This window comes from Centrocercus urophasianus, unplaced genomic scaffold (genome assembly GCF_019232065.1).
Source record: "Centrocercus urophasianus isolate 14NV4802_14NV808 unplaced genomic scaffold, USGS_Curo_1.0 seq_914, whole genome shotgun sequence".
Classification (NCBI taxonomy): domain Eukaryota; kingdom Metazoa; phylum Chordata; class Aves; order Galliformes; family Phasianidae; genus Centrocercus; species Centrocercus urophasianus.
In genome coordinates this window covers 1-21,354 of record NW_024885549.1, presented here as the reverse complement: position 1 = coordinate 21,354, position 21,354 = coordinate 1, and the positions used below count along the sequence as shown (strand labels likewise).

Genomic DNA, 21,354 nt, shown 5'->3' with positions numbered 1-21,354 from the left:
CATGCGCAAAAGGGCGGCGCGAAGCCAGCTGGGTGATGTATTCCTGCGGCCGCGGTGCGCGCTGGGAAGTGCAGTCCCGGGCCAGAGGCGGGGAGCGGGGCATGCCGGGAAGTGTAGTGCGGCGCAAACGTAAACACGGCGCAGGCGGAAGCGGCGTGACGTCAGTGCGTGGCGGCCCTGTGTCCTCCCGCCAGGAAGCGCGGCGTGCTGGGGGCGGGGATTGGGCCTGGCTTCACCGTTTCTCATTTTACCGACGGGGGTGGGTTCGAGGGCAGTCCTTGCCCGCTTGTCAGCTTCACGTTTGTACGCGACTGCAGGACGCCCCGTGCAGCCCCGTGGCTCTGTCGGGCTCCCTCACAGCCCCGCACCCCTTCACGTCCCTCGCGGTTCCCCGGCGGCTCCTCTCCCCTTGAAGCACTGCCACTTCTCCACCGCAAGGGGGCGCGCTCACAGCGCGGCGCGGAGGCGGGGGTAGAGTGGCGCGGCCGCCTTCCGCGCCGCGCTCTGCTATTGGCGGAGCCGCGCTGCTCATCACCGTCGCCCGGGCAGCGGGGCCCGCCCCCTTCCTCCCGCAGCGCCGCTTGGGCCGGGCCGGACCGGGAGCTGCCGCCGCCGGGCCATGGAAGGCACGCGGCCTGGCGGGGCTGCACCCGCGGGCGGGGCGGGCTCCGGCACGGGCTATGGTATACGGTATTGTATACATATATATTGTATATATATACGTATACTATACGGTATGCACGGGTGTGCATACTGTATTAGTGCAACACAGTACTGTGACCTTATAACACCTGCCTTTCTGGTGATGTAAGTGGAGCTTGAGTTTCATACTCTCTATCTACAACTTGCACCTTAAATTCAGATGTACCTGTCTATACTAAACTGTCAATGTAAAGACATCTTGCAAAGCAGAGTTCTGAAACTCATTTACAAGCTCTGCGTCTCAGATTGTACTCATAATTGTGTAGCGTTCCAGATGCTATATAGAATAGGTAATTGCTTTACAGATGCTTCAAATTTTTAAGCTGTGTAAACTTCTATTGAATTAAGCAGTGATGGCAAAGCAAAGCTTGGATATCTGTCCTGGGGAAAGAAATCTTATGCTTCCTGAAAACTTAAGAATCAACCTCAAGGCAAACATGATACTAGGCAAAAACGCTACTGTACGCAGAGCCACAATTAAGTGAGCTCTTAAAGCTTTTTGGATAAAGACATTTTTTCAAGTGGGTCTAATCACATGGCTCTAGTGGTCGCACATTCAGAATGGCGTTATTGCATAACTGCCTTTTCAAGTGATTAGAGTTCTATTAGCTAGTTCTTTGTTACAGATAGAAACCTTGAGACTTATATGCAAGGTTATGGATTCCCACAGGTGTAGTCAATTTTCTGATGGCTTAAGGAATACTGACAGGTTCCCTGTTGCTTTACTTCTGTTCATGGAATCTGTTAAGTAGTCTAATACTGGAACCACATAAATCTTGGCAACTTATCTCTCCACAGGAACATACTACAGAAGGTATTTGATGAAGTCATTTTGGTAGACATCCTGGATAGTGGGGACTCAACGCGTTCAGCATTACTGAGAAGACCTGAGCTGGGTATCACATTAACTAAGCTTCACTGGTGGGAACTGACACAGTTTTCAAAATGTGTTTTCATGGATGCAGACACAATGGTAAGTGGTCGTGTCACAAAGAGATACCTGGAGACGAGATGTGAGGGTTGTTGGTTGGTTGGATTATTACTTTTTTTTGGTGATTTTGGTTTTATTCCTTTTGAGGGGAAGGAGGGATAATGGAGCTATTTTTGCTGTTTAGACTAACTATCTAAAAATGTACGTACACTTGTATGGGAACTGCTGAGTCACGGCCTGAACCTCTGATTGATCACCTGAGGCGAGCCATGAGTCAGCCAGAGGAGCACAGGTGAAGGCAATTAATTCACCTGTGCTGCCAGAAGGGGTGGAGCCAGGCTGCACCCCTCCTAGACCTATTGAAGAGCTGGCTACCAGAGGGGAAGGATCTCTTCTGGAGATCGCCTCTCTTGGTGTTTTGTGGTGAGCTCAGCCGAAGGGTAAGCTCTTCCACCTATTCTCTTTTTGTGATCGTTGTCTACTTTGCCTAACTCTCTTGACTGTATTGTGATTATAACATCTTGATATCTATTGATTATACAACACTTATTCCTAAATGACTCCCTTTAACATGTAGTCTGTGGGCACTGTCTCCATAAAGTATCATCTTCCATAAGACAAGCATCAATATGAGAATTTTCTTTCATGTCTTAAGATGGATGTCAAAAATCCATTAAAAAAGATACCCCCAGTTCCTACCCTAGAAACCAGAAAGCAATTTTTTGCCCCCCCTGCAACTAGGTTTTGTCAAATATCGATGAGGTTTTTGAGAGAGAAGAGTTGTCTGCAGCACCAGATCCAGGCTGGCCTGATTGTTTTAATTCTGGAGTTTTTGTTCACCGACCTTCCATTGAAACATACAATCAGCTGTTACAGTTTGCCCCAGAGAAAGGCAGCTTTGATGGTATGTATTAATTTGTATTCCAATATAAGCTAGGCCAAAATAGTAATGGTGGTTGGGATGGCACAGGAACTAGATATGTTTCACAGGGGTTGTGTATGATGGAATTCTGAACTCCAATGTAATTGCACAAAATCGCATTATCATAGTGAAAGATGAATATTCCAGTATATAATAGAACTACTTTCTTCAGTTTTCCTGGAATGACAAATGAGAGTAGCTTCTATAAGCATTAGCAATGCAGAATCACAGAACACTAAGCTTTGACATGTAACAGTACTGTAAATGCATGAACAAATTGAACAGCAGTACTATACTTTAAATTCAGCTCTTCTGAGGTCTCTGGTACTCAAGGCTGTGCGAACGGAAATTGATGAAAAAATGTAGTACTGAACAACCTGAGTTATAGCTTCGGAGAATCTTAACATACTTGAAGGTGTGAGAGTCTCTTGATATGCATGTGATAGCTTCTTATCTTTATAGGATGGTGACCAGACTTTTCCCCAGTGTGGTGTGCGTAGCATCAGCTGCTGTCCGTTATAGATGTAGGTCATTAACGATTAGTCACTGTACCAAATTTAAGCTTGAAAATCCAACTTCTGATGTCCTGTTAGTCTTGGCAATCTATAACCATTGCAGTAAATGCACATATTCCTTGAAGTCTGTTGTAGTTAAAGGCTTCTAAAAAACCAGACTTGTCTCAGTTGCTAAATTTAATTATCTATCTACTATGGGGTGAAATAAAGTTTTACAAAAAGTGCTGCAGAAAACTGTGTAATAAGACTGTTAAATTGTACTTGTAAGGGATAAAAATTCTAGATGTCACTCCTACTTCACAGAATTATCTCTGTTAATTCATGGGTTCCTATGTGCAGCCTCCTAGAGAGCATAGGTCTCAGCTGGATGCTTACTGTAAATAACCTAGTGAAAATTAGTAACAAAAGAGATGCTGTAACAAAGAGATCTGTCTGTACCTCATGACTAACAAGGCAGTAGTTGATAGCTCTAGGAGTGCTTTCAGACATTGGAGGTTAATTGGTCTTCTGGATGTGGGGAAGTGTTGAGTAGATAGTGCTAGGACAAGGGGGAATGGTTTTAAGCTCAATGAGGGAAGTTTTAGATTGGATGTCAAGGGGAAGTTCTTCACAGAGAGTGATAAGGTGCTGGATCAGGCTGCCCAGAGAGGCTGTGGGTGCTCCAGGTCCTGTCCCTGGAGGTGTTCAAGACCAGGCTGGATGGGGCCCTGGGCAGCATGGTCTAGCACTAGATCTGGAGGTTGGTGGCCCTTCTTTTTGTGGCTGGGGGGTTGGAATTTGATGATCCTTGGGGTCCCTTCCAATCCAAGCCATTCTATGGTTCTGTGTGCCAAGAGCTGTAAGATGGTACTGAATTGTTGCATTTAAAAAAGAGGAAGCTGACTGAAGAGTTCCAGGTACATCTGAGATTTGTCCTCTCTGAGCCTTGTGCTCGACTCCTAGTAATTGCCATCTTCTAGGTGTAAGGCCCTTGTCATTGAAGAGAGTACAGCTGCTTCTACAATGTTCTTTTTGACTTCAGAGCTAGAGCCACGTAATGATGTAACATCCTTGATGTTGTCTACATGCTGCAGTTGTTATAGCTCTTAGTGGAAAAATGGTGGGTTAATCATTTGCCATCTTTTAGAATTGTAATTTATTATTTGGCTGTTGAACTTATTCAGGTTTTACCTGAGTAATGAGATGGTGGAGACTATTACTACTTGCGTGAGATGTGTTGAGCTTGTGAACTTGGGGAGAAAGAGTATTTAAATTTCAATTGACTTAGACATTAGTAAAAGTTTACAGGAAACTTCTTGTAAGTGAAAATCTGAGAAGTCACTGCCCTTAACAGGGCACAGGAATGCAAATTTCATAATCTACAAGTTATTGAAATCAAGCTTTATACACCCTATCTGCAGGAGTATGAACTAGGAAATATAATACCTTCTAATGTATTTTGTGGTTATAAACTACAGTAGACAGATGGCTCTTATGTATAATACTTTAGTCTAAGAATAGTAGAATGACAGCTACTTTACAGAGAACAACTGCTTTATCTAGAAAAGTGAAACTCAAACAGAGAATAAGGAACTAGTGGAGGAAAAAGTCTGGTTTTAAAAGAGTTCTGATAGTATTGATACCTTAACAACTGATATTACTGCAGAATAGTCTGACTTTTTACTCTGGGATCTGAAACAGTTGTTTTTTCATAAAAAGACATGCAGCAGAACTGCCTGTAGATATGTGGAGAATATAAATACTGCCTGACTCTCTTACCTTATGTTTAAGGGCCGATTTGTAGAAGACTACCGCTGAAGTCCAAGCTAGGACAGCTAAACTTTGATTTCAGTGGCCGCTTTGGCACAAATGCATGCAAACTGAAAAAAAAAAAAAAAAAAAAAAAAGCTGAGTGTGTGGAGCAAGTCTGAGTGATAAAGTCATGTAGAGTAAGTTAAATACACTGTTGCTACCCTTTAGTCACAAGCTACCTCTTCTGAGAGGGCCTCCAAGGCTTAGTTTGGTTTAGAACCTAGTGTTACGAATGCATATGCTAAATCAGAAGTTCAAATGTTATATAACTGAGTAAAGACCAGGGAACTTGTCCAGTTCCTTTGACTTTGCTCTCTTGCAATAGGGAACTTGTTCAAAAGTGCTTTGCATTTTTAGGGGTTGAGAGGAAAGTCAAAGGTTTGAAATTACTGATCTGAGTCTGTAGGCAGTGTCTTGCTCTCCAATCTTCACATATACTGACTGCTGTAACAGGACACTTAGAACTTGTTTGTCACTGTATCTCCTGTAAGTCTAAGTGCATGATCAATATAGATATTTTAATCACAAAAAGCAGATTTTTCTCAAACCACACTGAGGATGTAAACTTTAGTACTACCCTGTACTTAATTGTAGGCAATTTAAAAAAAAAAAAAAAAAAAAAAAAAAAAGCAAAACAAAATCATCTTTTCCTGAGTCAGCAGAAACTGAGTGCTTCAGAAAAGAAAAGATTAAGGGATGGTATATGTTTTATTTATGTGTTTTGCTATGTCTCTGCTGTTTAGCAGTGCTACTTGTGAATGCAGTTGTAGGTGAAAACAGCAAATGAGATTGAAAAATCCCTCACAAGTTTGATTTGTGAGAGAAAGTACAGCTGAAATTGTTGGATATACTTAATCTAAGTATATTCCCTGCAATAAATATGTAGTTTTTACTTCTCAGTAGCTCCTTGTCAAATGACCTACTTTGGGGCAGGAGCTATGTTTTTAACTACCCTACTACTGGCATACCAAACAACTTCAAACTCATTGACTTCATTACAACTTCTGCTTGCAAACTGATAGGTGAGCCATTCCAATGCTGTACCTTTGGTCATGATGTACACGGCTGTCCTCACGTAAGGGTTAATTGGTGGCTTTGTATGGCAGAGCTAGGAACTTCTATTGCGTGGATTTAAGTTTTATTAGTGCTGCCACTGAGACAGAATGTGCTTTCCTTGCCAGATTACAATGTAGCTAGGTATGCCTGAGGTTGCAGGTGTAAAAGACCACTGATAACCTTGAGTCCAGCCCCAAGGCCTTGGTCATGTATCTGTAAGCATAGGTAATGAAACTAACGGTGGTCACTTGAACATCTGAACTACAGCTTTCCTGAAGATCTACAGGACCCAGTTGTCAAATCCTTTTTTCTGCTGCCTTACATTGCTTGAAGCTGCACTGCAAAAGACTGAATGGCAGGGTTTGTGAGCAACTCATGGTCTTTTAGGTAAGAAAAGTAACCTCACACACTACCTTTTTCATTGTTTGCATTTTTTTCAAATTTTCAAAGACTGCAAGGCTTACAGGATTGTTTACAAACAAACTGTAGTGCTCGCTGCCAAATGCCTACTGTACCTGCCAAACTACATTATCAGCTCCTTAATTAGGAAGGATTGGTGGAGTAGATTGAGAAGACTCTAAAGCATTTGAATAATGCTTGTCGCCTACTAATGCATTCTCTTTCAGGTGCAGACCAGGGGTTATTAAACACCTTCTTCAGCAGCTGGGCAACAACAGATATGAACAAACATCTACCATTTATTTATAATTTGAGCAGCACTTCTGTATACTCTTACCTTCCAGCATTTGAAGCGTAAGTTCAAAATTCTAAGAAGATTTTCAGAGCATATATAAAATAATGTCTTGTAACGTAACGAACGGTGTGAACTTGAAAGGTTTTTCTAAATGGAGTCCACTGTTGTGATTTAATATACTGTGTATGGTTCTACCCTTTAAAAAAAATAAGCTGAATTTCTAGTAATTAAATGAATCGTCATATGATGGAAGATGAGCATTGTAAACTGTGCTGGTAACTTAAATCACTGACTCCCAGTGTAACGTTAACATGGATTCAGAGTAAGCACGTTTAACAGCTCACCTGCAGAAGGGAGAATCAGAGCTCCAGTACTGGATACTGCTTGTTAGAGCTCTAGCCAAAGACAATAGCTCTTGAGTCATCTTAAGCTGAACATCAGCATGTAATTGTTGATATTGTTCCTGTCTAGATAATTTGCCTTAATCACTTAATTACTTAGACTAACTACCAGTTGTTAAATACTCTTATCAAACGTTCACTTAAACATAGTGAAAAAAGACTTGCATAGAGCTAGAATTCTCACCCAAGATTCTTTCTAGATCTGAGTTCCCCAATAGTAAAAGGGAACAAAGACAATATATTATTGTATACTTCCAGCATAAGGAAGAAGCTGACTCTTCCTTGACAGTAGTAAATTAGGCTTGCGAGTAAATACTCTGGTGGTGGCAAGGTCACTCTGCTAAAACAGACAGAAGGAAAGGGGACAGCAGGAAAAGCAAGCTGTAATGTTACGCCCAAACCCATATTCATTAAGAGCTGTGAATGCTGGGGGAGGGGGGAAGTACCAATTGCATGAAAACAATCTGATCTTTGAATGACATGAAGCTATTAGTGTCTAAAGCAGCAGCTAGCATAAGCAGGACTGTGCTGGCTCAAGATCAAACTATGTCTTGTGATCAGAGCAGCATCTGAAATACTGTCATGCTAGAAGTGGAGTACTTATTTAAAGAAATACATGCAAGCCTGAGAATGACTAAGTAGTTCAGTAACATTTGATAAGCTAACATCTATTGTAAAAATGTGTTCTTTTCATGGCTGCTTGCTTCGTAGTCACGTAACCTTAAATTTACAAATGATCTTGTCACCAGAATGGACTTATTGAACTGGGTGCTCCTGACAAAGATTCTGTATAACTGATTCAATCTGTTGCCTAGCTAAACTCAGGAGACCTTCAGAAACTATTACGCTGGAAGGACAGCCCTTTTAAGTAGAACATTGTTTTTAGCAGGTGGAACAACTTCTCTTGGTTAGATCAGCAGTTACTCAGTAATCATCAGTTGACATAGACTGAAATTTAAATGTACTGATATCCAATAGCAGAGTCCTTTGTAGCATTGTACAGCAAGACTAAATTTCACAGCGGGTATCGGTAATCCCTTCTCCAGTGGAAACTGCCAACTTAGGACAAATGGTGTCTAACTTCAAAACATTGTCTTTTATGAGAGATGAGGAAAGAAAGATTAGTTGCTCTGACGAGTGTAGACGCAAAGCTTTCTAACGGTTCAGCTTAAATATCGAAGAAAGTACTGCATCTAGAAAGCAGATACTGAGGATATCCTGGAAGTCTGGCATCTGTCATTTGTTGTACATGTCTTCAGTGGAAGGAATACTAAGAATACACTTCATTTGCAGAAACAGTGTAACACAAAACTCCAAGTAGCCTTGATTTTAAACAATGACAAGTTTCTTCAGAGTGACAGTAGCCTAAGATGAAGAAAACTAGATAGCGGTGTCACAACTAATAACTGAGGTAGCCCTACTAGGCTGAATCTTGACATGTGGGTTTTAAGATTAGAGCTTGGGAAATGACCTCCTCCAGGCAGGTTGTTTGCTTGCAATTGTTGCAATTCTAGGCAGTTTCACACGTGGATGGGTTTTCATTCAGAATCAGCTGTGTTTGAAACATTGGGAATAGTCAAGTATTTCACAGTAGCAATGCATATTGCTTTGTTTTGTATATTTTCAAGTATTTGAAATGTACCTGTGCAGCCTCTATGTAGAAGAACTCAAATATGCAAATCCTAGTCAAGATGACCAGAATATGCTTAATTAAAAAGTTATTAGACAAAGCTGTTTGGTATTATCCTTCTCAAAGGAAATCCTACCTTGACACAAACAGTTGCTGTTACTAGAGAATTCCCAAAACTGACTCAAGGTAAACTCTATTTCTGGAATTATATGAGGGTTCCCCTGAAAGTAATGCCTGCAATTTTATTTTGGCCCATGGTGCCAGAGGTGGATGTCGGTGGTGCAGCAGTAGAGGCTGAACCAGTGTTCCATTAGATTTTTGTTGCCATGGGACATGTGGTAGCAGAGGGGCAGTCTGACAGAATGGTGTCTGATATGGAAGTGCGGATGAAGCAAAGGTATGGAATTGAATTGCTCCATATGGGGAAATAATGGTACCCATTGACATCCATTATGCTCACTGAGTGTTTATGGAAACCAAACAGTGGATATCAGCACATTGAGGCAGTGGGTGGTGCATTTCAGCAGTGGCAACAGATTTGTGAAAGACCAGCTGAGTTCTGGATAGCCATGCAGATTTTTGCAAGCGTGGCATGCAGGCTCTTATTGCTGGCGAAAATGCATAGTGAGTGGTGGTGACAGTGTTGAAAAAGTGTTTTGTAGCTGATAATTCTGTGCAATACTGTTATTGTGTTCTTCATAGCTGATGTAGTTTCCGTGGAAATAAATAGGAGGCATTACTTTCAGAGCAACCTATGTAGAATAATGGAATAAATGCTGTATCTTTTTAAGTTCTTTACTGCAGGAGATGGATCTCATTAATATTGTTGTTCATTAATATTAACATTCTCATTAATATTAATATTCATAATGCAAAAAGAACATAGTGGTAACAGTTGGAACAAAGCTTGATGCCTATATTGAAATGGGAGTTAAGATAGCTCAAGAAACTTACTAAATCCTATTTTTTGTTATTAAAATAAGTAATGGTTGGCTTTCTAGCAAGACTTTGCAGCGAGATCAGAAGTTCTGAAATGGCTTGATTACAAAAGGCTTTATTTTGCAGAGGCAGCCTTCCTGTGGAAGGCCCTTCTGGTGTTGCCTTCTATGGAAAGATTTAGGGTTTCCCTAATACACTGGCTATATAATGCTTGTAATGCTTAGCTAGCTGGATCACTGACTTTGCAGTAGACTTTCTTTCACTTTTAAAACTAGTTCTGATTGCAGTGGCTGCTTGAGACTGCTGTCTCCTGAGCTGTGATCATCACTACCTAAAGAGTTGGCTGTAAGTACTTAAATAGTTCATTAGGTTTAAGCTGTATTCTGACCTGTGTAATGTAGAACTGTTTGCGTTTTAAGTAGTGATGCTTTCAGCCCCAGTAGGCATTGACAATCCTACCTTTAGTGTTTAGTCTCCTAAATATATTCCTGTTTCTATTTTCTGGATACTTACAAAAACACAGGTTAATTTTTCTTGTCTGATAGTCAAAGCACATACATCTGTATTTTGGCTACTGAAGAACAATCTGTAATGTGATGCTGTTTTTAAAACAAACAGTAGTGATGCTATCTTGGCAAGGAAAGATGAAGTAGCTGTACCTACACGGGTTAGGAAAACTCTCTTCCTTGTGTGCATGGCCACCATCATGCCACGTGTTGTATTTTGAGACAGAGAAAAGTAGTAAAAGTACAAGACAAAACTCACAGTAACAGCCTTCTGAAGAGAGGGTGGCTGCTGTTTGCCATTAGTTCAGATCCATCCTTTAGCTAGAAGTGTAAACAGAACCGAATTACTTAGCATTCATTTTGGTACCTATAATCTGTATTAGTCCAGAGACATGTATTTTCTTATATCTTTATAAAGGAGGATTTTGGCAGGAAGCTAGTAAGGGTTGTTTAGCTTTAATCCTGGAGATAAACAATTGACAACCTGCTACTGTTTGCTGGTAAGGAGAAGATATGATCTGCATGTGAGAGTTAATTGAGGTCCTGGTCATTGTTCAGCAAAAATGGTAAAAAGGAGGTCCAGGTCAAAGTAACTTACAGCTATTTAAAAGTTAATAGCATTTGAACTCTCAGTCATAATGTTACAACTAACCTTTTTTTTTTTTTTTTTTTTTTTAAATTTGAAGTTGTTTGGAAGCAGGAAGAGTTAGTAATTACAATCTACAGTTACAAAATATACTTTACCCAGCAAGTACAGATACTGAAGTTTGGCATGCTCACCAATATTCTCTGGGTAACTTAAAAGTACTCTTGAGGTCAGCTGAACAGTCTTAGTTTTGCTCCCCTTTTCTGTACACTTACTAGAGAATCAGCAGGTTCTTTGACTTTCATTTGCAGACAACTGTAAGTGTAAAAAGCATGAGACTACACCAACCTGAAAATTTGGTTTAGCATGTAAGTTTTATTACATTCAAGAAGATAAGATACTGAATAAGATAAAACCTGTATGTTTCAGATTAACAAGTATAGCTAGTAAATAATTAAAACTGGGGAAAAAAAATCTACACTAACCCTTGACTCACATTATAATGTTCAATAAATTAACATTGTCATTTTCTGCCATTATTTTCTCCATAATTAACAGGCAGCATTAGCAGAACTGTACAGGCCTCTTTAAATCACCCCATCAGTATAATTGGATACAAAGACTTTTTTGTGAAGTTTGTAGTCAGTGTAATAACTGAATCACTGCTATACTCAAAACGATAATTCAGAAGCTTTTAATGCAGGGGACAAAGATGGCTAATAGCTTTGTCTTTGGAATTAAAGATGCTAAAGTTCATGATTGCAGAACCTCACTTGCAGACCATGCTACACTCCAAGAAAGAACAATATCCAAAGCCTGCTTATACCTTGTGAAAAGCAAAAAAATAATAATTAAAAAAAAGCACCACCGAGAAACTCAGAAACTCAAGTCACTGTACAACTTGCCACTAACTCAGTTAAGTTTTTTTATTTGGCTTTGGAACACTGAACCATCATCTAGTTAAGAGAAAACAATACTGGTGGTTAGTTTCATAATCATTTTTTAACTCAGCCACTCTGCAAAATATGCATTATTTTTTAAAACAAGCAGTGATGTAGCTTGGCTAGCCGTTGAATTGGGTCCCTTGCCAATGGAATTTTAGCTTGAAAAAGGAAACAAAGTTAAATCTCTCATTCGTAGTCAGGAATTGTTTCTCCAGCTTACATCTAAACCTGAAAGTTTGTTTTACATAAACTGTGCAAAAACCTGACAATTCATTTGCTTGTACCTCTGCTTTCCTGCTTTTTTGTCAGACTTCCAGGACTGTAACCAGCTACCAGGGCACATTATTCCACTGCCCATGTCTTGTTAATTCTTTGTCTAACAAACTCAAAGCATCACAGCACGTTTTCCTCGAGGCTAAGAAACTAGCTCCATAAAAGTGCATCAGCTTGTTAAGCCACGTATTTTGGATTCCTTCAGTTAACTCACTATTTCTTAAAATATAAGAAGAAATGCAAGGAATCATTATGGATTTCTAAGGAGGTAATGGAATTTAGTGTATATTTCCCTAGTTGCCAAAATGCCCCTGTTTGCTGAAGTAAGATATACATATATATATATATATATATATATATATATATATATACACACACATGAAGTATAGCTCCTGAGAAGTTTAAAATTAATAGCTGTGGATTCCACATTATTCCCTAACTAAATTAAAAAAAAAAAAAAAAATCATTTTATGAAGGCCAAGACCATATCAAGAATCAAGCTCTTAACAACTACAACCAGTGCGGGGGGGTAAAACAACAAAAAAAACCACCACAGCAGCCTGGTCCTCATTAAGTTTTGGGTTTTTTTTTAATATAATAAGCTTTATGTCTAGCAAAAGTGTTTCTTTTCATGAGGAGCTGGATACTTATGAAGGAAAAATACTTACGATTTGTTTTCAGAATATGCTCGTGTACAAAAAAAAAAAAAATCCATTACTTTGTATTCATGGAACAAAAAGCACAATCTTTGCACTTACCCTTTCAGTGACTGTTCTATGAGAGTATCCAGAGCTACTGTACGGGGACTGCTGAATCACGGCCTGAACCGCTGATTAATCATCTGAGGCAAGCAATGAGTCAGCCCTTATTTTTCTAATTTTTCATGGAAATTTTATTGTAATTTTCTCTTGATGAACACACACAAGAGGCTGAATAGCTGGTCGTAGACCAGGTATAGACCATAGAGCTCTTAGAGGCCCTGTACTACAGCCAGTACTTTCAGAACTTCCTTTCCCTTAAAGTCGTTTCCTAAAATGAAAGTAGTAGACAATGATGCTTGCTCTCATTTCTCCCTTTGTTGGTGCTTAACGTTCTTCCATCATTACCAAATGATGGTCCTACCTCAGAGGCTTTTTTGTTTGTTTTTTCAACCTCAGTCATTGTCATATGTCTATGATAATTAATAAAGATTTATGTCCATGAAGAAGGTAGAGGTGGAAAGGCATCCAGAGCTCACGTGACTTAATCAGGCTAGAAAGGTTAAGAAGCACCACAAATTCTGTAACTAAAATTATGTAAAAGTTTGACATGCATAAAGAGAGTAACAGGAAGAGCTGAACACATTCAAATCTATCAGTGATATTATAATTTATATTATAAAGTCAGCCATATAATTTAATTATTGTAGTAATGTTAGGCAGGAACGTAAAGACAAGATAGCGAAAGTCTTCAATAATTCGCCTCTAAAATAGTCATTCATCCCCACCTAAAGAAAGAGAAAGCAACGCCTCAAGAGAAATTTAAAAGTGAACAGCTTAACAAGCTAATTGCTTTTAATGAGAATGTAATGGTGGCAATTAGAAATGCATCAGATTGAGGTAGGCCAACGCTTAACATTAATTAACATCACTCCACTAGCTTCAATGAAATAACAGAAATTTCTATGTCTTACTTTTCACAGTTCTTGTTGTTAGCAGACAATACAATTCTGCTTGTGGGTGGGTTTTTTTTGTGTGTATTTTTGTTCATTTGTTTGGGTGGGTTTTGGGCAGCAGAGCTCTGTGGTCATTGTGGTTCCCTTCAAGCTGAACTGTTTGGTTCCAAAGAGCTGTCAGTAATCCAGCCAAACTCACAGCCCGTGCAGTAATGCATGCATTTAAATTCAAATCACGTGCAAACGGAGGCAAATATTGCCAAGATCTCCCTTAGCTAAATCTTCCGTAACACTACAGATTGCCTTGTAAAAAACCAACAGGAATTTAAAACTGTAAAGACCCTACTGCTGGGCTCTTGAGTACAGCTCAGAAAAGACCATCCGGACAGAAAATAACAGCTTCCACATGCAGGTACAAACTGCTTCTCCTTCAGGAAACAATGGCAGGAGCCAGGCATTAGCCTCAGTCTACTGCTGCAGATGTAGCTTTAAATGCAACTGATTGCAAATTATGAAAAATCTCGTGGGAAAAAAAAAAAAACCTACACAGAAGTTGCATTGGAACAACTGAAATCTCATAGAGAATAAAAAAAAGGAAACGAAATACTGAGTTCTGAGTACAGAACTGAGTTCTGTACTAGTTACAAAGTAACTTAGAAAAGTTACTTTGGACTAGGACCACCGCTCGTGTTCTGCGCGGAAACAGGACATCGGCACCCGCGCAGCGCACGGCCCCGCCACACGCTTTCTCCACAGACCCAAATTGCGCGGGAACTCCCCAACGCTTCAGTCACGCCAGCAACCGAGCATGCGGCAGTTAGCACCCCACGTGAGGAGAAGAGCGCACTGGCGAATCGGTGGCCGCCGTTCGCCTCTGGCCCGGGTGACAGCCAATGGGAAAGCAGCGCGCAAGGGCTCTCCGGACCGTTACCTGACGGCGGTTGGGTCTCTTCGGCTGCGGACGTACTCCGGTGCAGTGCCGTGCGGTCGGAGCTGCTGAGGCTTACGAGGCGCCATGGTGGGAGTGGGAACTCGGGTTGGGGAGAGGAAGGGAACCTGGGATGGCTTTTGCCGCGGCGGGTTTGGGGAGTCGAGAGTTACCTGTGCTGCGGCGGATCTCGCGGAGTGCTGCCGCTTGCGGCCCTGCGGTGGCATAAGGCCGTGTGTGGGAGTGGAGAAATTAACATGAGAACTGAGAGTTGGAGGGAGGTGATGTGTAGAAGTTGTCTGGCGGTAAATGAGACAAAACAGGTGGAAAAGCAACGAAACCGGCTTTGCAGTGCGAAGGACGACGGTTGAGGGACAAGAACGCCTACCGCATCGGCGGCGGCATTTCTTGTGGTGCCTAAAACGATTGGGGGCTGCACGCAGCCAATCAGAGGAGAGGCCTGTGTCCGGCGGCCCATGGCGTGCCACCGTGCCGTGAAGGGGCGCGGCTGTGCGGCGGTGTCTGAGCCTCTGCTCCCGCTCCGGACTGCGCGGGGCTGCGCGCTGGGGAACGAGAGCCTGGGGTGGTGTGAAAGCGTTGGAAGCTCATTGCCAACCCAATAGAAGTGCAGATAAATGCAGAGTGAGCCTCACTGGCAAAAGGCTAGTGACAGAACCACGAGGGTGAGAATTCAAACGTGTAGTTGAAGATGAGAGTTTTGATGAAGCTTTAAAGACGCTCTCTACCTCTGTGTTTTCCTAGATCAGCTAAATACACAGTAATAGTGTATAATATATGTATGGTATATAATAATAAGCTAGAATAAGAGTTTCAGTCTCAGATGTAAAATAAAATTGGGGTTTTGAGTGATTAAACGTAAGTGCCATGCTTCCTCACCCAGATGATTTAGTAGAGGAACCCAAATATGAATGGATTGCCTGGCACTAGTTATGTGCTTATTGTAAAGGAAAACATACTTAGAGGTCTTGTGCAGAAAAGATTCTTGCAACATTACTCAGTACATTATTGTCAACAGATCAAGGAAATAGGGGGTTATTATATAAAGAAGGCTTCTAAAACCAAAGAAAGGTGAAAAAGAGACTAAACGGAATATTATACACAGGATATGTGTGCTCTGTGGTAAGGAATGATGATACTGCATTCATCCTGTGTGACCACGTGGTATCTGAGATCCTCCAACATTCTCAGCATTAAATCCTAGAATCTTTACAGTTGGTCAGCTGGTCAAACTCCCCGGCAATGATTAGGGAAAAGCACAGCTAGATTAGATTGCCCAGGGCTTGATCCCACCTTGCCTTGTAAGTCTCCAGGAATGAGGCATCGACCACAACTCTAGGCAGCCTGTTCCAGTGCTTCGCCACCCTTGCTGTAAAAAACTGTTTCCTTCTATCCAACCTAAATTTGTTTTACTTTGTGAAGTTTGCCTGCACCCACTGCTCAAGCCTGCTTAGGTCCCTCTGGATGGCATCCTGTTCCTCTGGTGTGTCAACTGCAGCCCACAGCTTGGTGTCATTAGCAAACTTGCTGAGGGTGCACTTGACCCCACTTTTGATGTTGCTGATGAAGGTATCAAAGAGTACCAGTCCCAGCACTGATCCCTGGGGGACGCTGCTTGTCACCGATCTTCATCCGGACACTGAGCCATTGGCCACTGCTCTCTGGACTCGATTCTGCAGCCAGTTCTTCATCCATTGAACAGTCCACTCATCAAATCCATATATTTCATATATATTTTCATATATTTCCATATATTTAAGGACTGTGATTGAAGGACTCTGACACAATACCCCACAACATCCTTCTCTCCAAATTGGAAATACATGTGGCTCTTCTGTTGTCCATTGATGCAGTGACACTGCCATAGAAGGCTGCTAGGTTGGTCAAGCAGGATTTGGCCTTGGTGAAGCCATGCTGGTTCTCCCTGCCTTCCATGTGCCTTAGCTCACAGAGGTGAGACTGATGGGTTGGTAGTTTTGAGGGTCATCATATTATCCTTCTTAGAAGTGGGTGTGCTGTTGACTTTTTCCAGTCACCAGAGGCTGATCCAGATGTCATGGAGAGTGGCTTGGTGACTACATCAGCTAATTCCCTAAGGACTCTGGGATGCATTTCATCGGGACTCATAAAGTGGCAGATGTTCAGGTTCCTCAGGTGGTCAAAAACGTGATCTTTGCTTACAGTGGGAGGAACATTGCTTCCCCAGTTCCCTCCTGCTAAACCAAACATTTGAGGGCTGTTTGGCGAGCAGTTATCAGAGAAGATTGAAGCAAAGAAGTTGTTAAGTACCTCAGCCTTCTCCTTGTCTGTTGTTACCAGATCGCCTGTGTCACTTACTAGGCATGGTATGCATTCCTGGACTTTCCTTTTCTGGATGAGGTACCTGTAGAAGCCTTTCTTGTTCTTCTTGGTATCCCTTGCCAAAGTTAGGCCAAGCTGAGCCTTGGCTTTCCTGACCCCCTCCCTGCACAGACTTGCAGCTTCTTTGTAGTCTTCCCATGGTACCTGTTTGCACTGCCTGTACGTTTTCTTCTTGTTCTTCCATTTGACCAGCAGGTCCTGGTTCAGCCACACCTGTCTCTTGCCTTCCTTTCCTGACAGCGTAGATCAGCAGCAGTGAGTAGATTCATGCTAGCAGCAGACTGTTGGATCATTTTAATTGTCACTCAAGCAGCCGAGGTAATAATGCAGCAGGGAAAGATCACTACAGTATAACCCACAGATAGAAAGTTATTTTGAGAGTGAAATCTAAGTGACGGATAGCCCCAGATCTCACGTTGTCATTGTCCTTTTCTTTGTTTGCAGCGTGAGTGCATATCTATCCATGTTGGTCAGGCTGGTGTGCAGATTGGCAATGCATGCTGGGAGTTGTATTGTCTTGAACATGGGATCCAGCCTGATGGTCACATGCTCAGTGATAAAACTATCGGAGGCAGAGATGATTCATTTAACACCTTCTTCAGTGAGACGGGAGCTGGTAAACGTGTTCCCAGAGCAGTGTTTGTGGACCTGGAGCCAACGGTAGTCGGTACGTACGCAAGATGCACATCTTCCATGTGAAACTACTCCTTTCCTTTCAGACTTTTTTGTGGTTTCAAAACACTAGGGGTTCTAAAAGGTGTATAGCTGGATGATGTTTTGACATTTTTGGTTAGTGTTATTTGAAAGAGATGAAATGATGGTCTATGTTTGATAATGTTTGGAAAACATTAAACTTCTTTGCAGATTTTGGATAATCTTTCCAAGTCACTGCACTACATCCACAGCTTCATTTAATTGCTATCCAGAATGCCTGTGCCTGCAGTGTAGTTCTCTTGAGTTGCCTCCGCGTTCCAGGATGCAAATACTGCTTTGTGAGCATCCGATGTTTTCCCCTAAAGAAAGACACTGAAGTTGTACCAACTTCATGCTGCGTTTGTTCATGGAAGCTGTCTGTAGGTTTTTGACATTTCCTTTTACTTAGTATGTCATCCCTAGGCACCACATGCAGAACTCAGCAGATAAATTTTATGTTGGAATATGTATTTTTTCATTTGTAGATGAAGTACGTACAGGCACATATAGGCAGTTGTTCCACCCTGAGCAGCTCATTACTGGGAAAGAAGATGCAGCTAATAATTATGCCAGAGGCCATTACACCATTGGAAAACAGATTGTTGATCTAGTGTTAGACCGCACGCGCAAAGTGGTAAGAATTCATGCTGCAGATCAATATTTAAAATAAGTAAGATACAGCTCTAGAGCTACCTATAGTTACAATTTGTTATGACACTTGTGTTGTTTTTTTTTTTTTCTGGGGGGGGGAGGGAGTTGTTTGTTTTTACGAATTTTATGCATAGATTATTAAAAACAAAAAAGTAGGAACTTGGTCCCATGCCTCCCCCCTCTTGAGTTAAATAAAAATTCAGTCAGTAAAACTTGAAAGTTCTTGTGATGTGGAACATCATTATTTGAAGATATTTTAAGGATACCTCAGAAGTGCGCTATAAAATCTTTAGACTGTAAGCACTTGTTCATTATTTTTAACCTGAATCGCACCATTATGTGTCATTCAAAATATTTCCAGTACCCTGAAACTCAGATTTTGGTTGGACGTTCAGTAATTTCACATGTCTTTCTAGGTTTCCATAACCTGATGTAATGTAAGAAATTCACGTAGCATGATATGAATCAAAGTGAAGTAGTGATTGCCTATCTGAAGTTGTAAAAATACTTTTTTTCCAAACCAAATTGATACTTGCTGCCATATAGAGTACAACAGTAGTTTAAAAGCTGCAAGCCTGCTGTAATTTCTAATAACCTTTCACAGTGGTGCACAACTGCTCTTGCTTTTAGTAGGATAAAAAATGCATAAAGGAAAATGCTACATTCAAATGAGAAAATACTCATATTCAGAACAAGGTGTGCTGTGGTGGTTTTAAGTAAAAGATATACAAGAAAAAAGTTACCTTTTAAAACAAATGATTAGGAAATAATTGCTTTTGAGTGTTTATTTTAATGTTGATGATTTTGGAAAAGGTAATAATAAATATACGTGTTTTCTCTCTTGCTTTTTTCCACCCTATTATAGGCTGATCTGTGCACTGGGCTGCAAGGTTTCCTTATCTTTCACAGTTTTGGAGGAGGCACTGGTTCAGGGTTTACCTCTCTGCTCATGGAAAGGCTCTCTGTTGACTATGGCAAAAAATCTAAACTAGAATTTGCAATTTATCCAGCACCACAGGTTTCTACTGCTGTAGTGGAACCTTACAATTCAATTTTAACTACACATGCAACACTGGAGCATTCAGACTGCGCATTCATGGTAGATAATGAAGCCGCTTATGATATATGTCGTTGCAACCTGGACATAGAACGTCCCACTTATACCAATTTAAATCGGCTAATTGGGCCGATTGTTTCATCCATCACAGCTTCACTACGTTTTGATGGAGCCCTTAATGTAGATCTGACAGAATTTCAAACTAACCTTGTTCCGTACCCACGAATCCATTTCCCCTTGATAACATATGCCCCTATCATCTCTGCTGAAAAAGCCTGCCATGAGCAGTTATCCGTGGCTGAAATTACCAATGCTTGCTTTGAACCAGCCAACCAGATGGTAAAATGTGACCCAAGTCATGGTAAATACATGGCCTGCTGTATGTTATACAGAGGTGATGTTGTCCCTAAAGATGTTAACGCAGCCATCGCTACTATCAAGACTAAACGTACCGTTCAGTTTGTGGATTGGTGCCCAACTGGATTCAAGGTACTTTGATAACTTCTGAAGTGCTTGATTTTGGAAATAGTAGGAATTACATGATATTTGGAGGTAGCGGTCATTGTGCTGTACTGTAACGTTCCTGTTACTGAACTGCTTACGTTTCAGATTATATTCTTAAATACAATTCCATGATATTTTAACTCGGATGAAAATTCTAAAACAAGTTACAGAGTAGCAGTCACGGTTTTTGTAGGAACAGGCAATACTGAGTGTCTGAAAATAATTTACAAACAGGTAGTACTGAAAAGCAATGCCAGGTTTTACTGCAAGTCTTCAAAAATCTAGGGAGCTTTGTACAGAAGGAATATAGGCAAGCCCCAAGCAAATGTAGAAACACTACATTAAGTTATTGAATTCAGTGCAGTAAATTCCCAAAAATGTTTTTGAGATACCTTGAAGTGGTAGACGCTATCAGTTTCTGGACAGGTGGAGCCTGACTGCTGTCACTAGAGCAAACCTATTCTTTTCGTTGTGATTCATTTTAACATAGGCTCCTGTAAGTAGACTTTTTACTAGATCAGTATCAGGTTGTTCAGCTACTTCTGCTTGTTCTCAGTTGACTGGCAGTGTCACCTTCTGGACAAGAGGTCCATCCTTCCAGCTACTGTCCATGCATTCAGGACTTGGAAAGACCTAGATTCTTATGTTCTTTGTAGAGTCCAGTAAGCTGTTATGATCTGTTGGAAAAATAATCTCTAGGCCAGTGTAGCTAACGCTGGACCAGTTTGACCAGATCCTGAATTTAGGATTTAGTTAAATATTTTGATGAAGCGCAAAATAATTTTATTTAATTGTTCACAGTTGTGGCTACTGTTGTTGTTAACAGAAATAAGTCTTCAGTGCTTCCCAGTAATTAAAGACGTTCTCACTTGTTTTCTTGAAGGTGGGCATTAACTACCAGCCTCCGACTGTGGTGCCAGGTGGCGACCTTGCAAAGGTGCAGAGAGCTGTATGTATGCTGACTAATACCACTGCCATTGCTGAAGCATGGGCTCGTCTCAACCGTAAATTCGATTTGATGTATGCCAAACGTGCCTTTGTACATTGGTATGTTGGGGAAGGAATGGAGGAAGGAGAATTTTCCGAAGCCCGGAAAGATCTGGCTGCCCTTGAAAAAGATTATGAAGAAGTTGGGATAGACTCTGTAGAAGCAGAGGATGAAGAGGAGGATTTCTACTGAAAATGCTGAAGTAATAAGAAGTGTGTTCTGTAACAGCAACAAATGAATTGCAGAATCCTGTTCGCTTGCTTGCTTGTTTTCAGATGCAGTTTTAAATGTTGTACTGTTCATTTTTTTCTTTGTTACTGTTTACACGCACAGTTGCTGCGTAAGAACTGTTTGAAATTACAGTTTTTGGTAGCATCTAGTGTTGCACAACTTAAAGATTAAATTACAAACTTGTGTACGTGTCTGTAACACTGTATTTATCTATTTATCTATTTATCAGTTTATCTAACTGTAGTAAGGGTAAGTGCCATTACACTTTTGGTCTGAACTAGAATATTTGCTAAAAGCACCAAACTTGCTACTTAAAAAAATAAAATTAAAAAAAAAAAAATGGGGAGACTCAGCAGACAAAAGGTAAAATTTTCCAACC

At 41.0% G+C, this 21,354-nt stretch overlaps 1 protein-coding gene across 6 annotated transcripts; it reads left to right on the top strand.

The window, feature by feature from the left end:
• The first annotated feature begins 627 nt into the window (after positions 1–627).
• LOC122171695 (tubulin alpha-3 chain-like) lies at positions 628–21,348 on the top strand. Of its 6 annotated transcripts, none has more exons than XM_042839433.1 (6): positions 628–690; positions 1,501–1,675; positions 17,296–17,518; positions 18,030–18,178; positions 19,061–19,741; positions 20,640–21,348. In XM_042839433.1, the coding sequence occupies exons 2-6, from the start codon at positions 1,658–1,660 to the stop codon at positions 20,934–20,936; spliced, it is 1,368 nt and encodes a 455-aa protein (XP_042695367.1). In that variant the 5' UTR covers positions 628–690; positions 1,501–1,657; the 3' UTR covers positions 20,937–21,348. The 6 variants fall into 6 exon arrangements, with proteins under 6 accessions (XP_042695367.1, XP_042695363.1, XP_042695364.1 ...); XM_042839429.1 differs by lacking the exon at positions 628–690 and adding an exon at positions 701–807; XM_042839430.1 differs by lacking the exon at positions 628–690 and adding an exon at positions 2,375–2,537 and having other exon boundaries at positions 825–1,675.
• Positions 21,349–21,354: the final 6 nt, after the last annotated feature.

Bases quoted from the DNA above. Each gene is read 5' to 3' on its own strand.
- LOC122171695 (XM_042839429.1), top strand. From the start codon at position 737: ATGCACGGGTGTGCATACTGTATTAGTGCAACACAGTACTGTGACCTT. The intron at 1,676-17,295 runs GTAAGTGGTCGT...CTTTGTTTGCAG, and splicing joins TCATGGATGCAGACACAATG to CGTGAGTGCATATCTATCCA. The intron at 18,179-19,060 runs GTAAGAATTCAT...ACCCTATTATAG, and splicing joins TAGACCGCACGCGCAAAGTG to GCTGATCTGTGCACTGGGCT.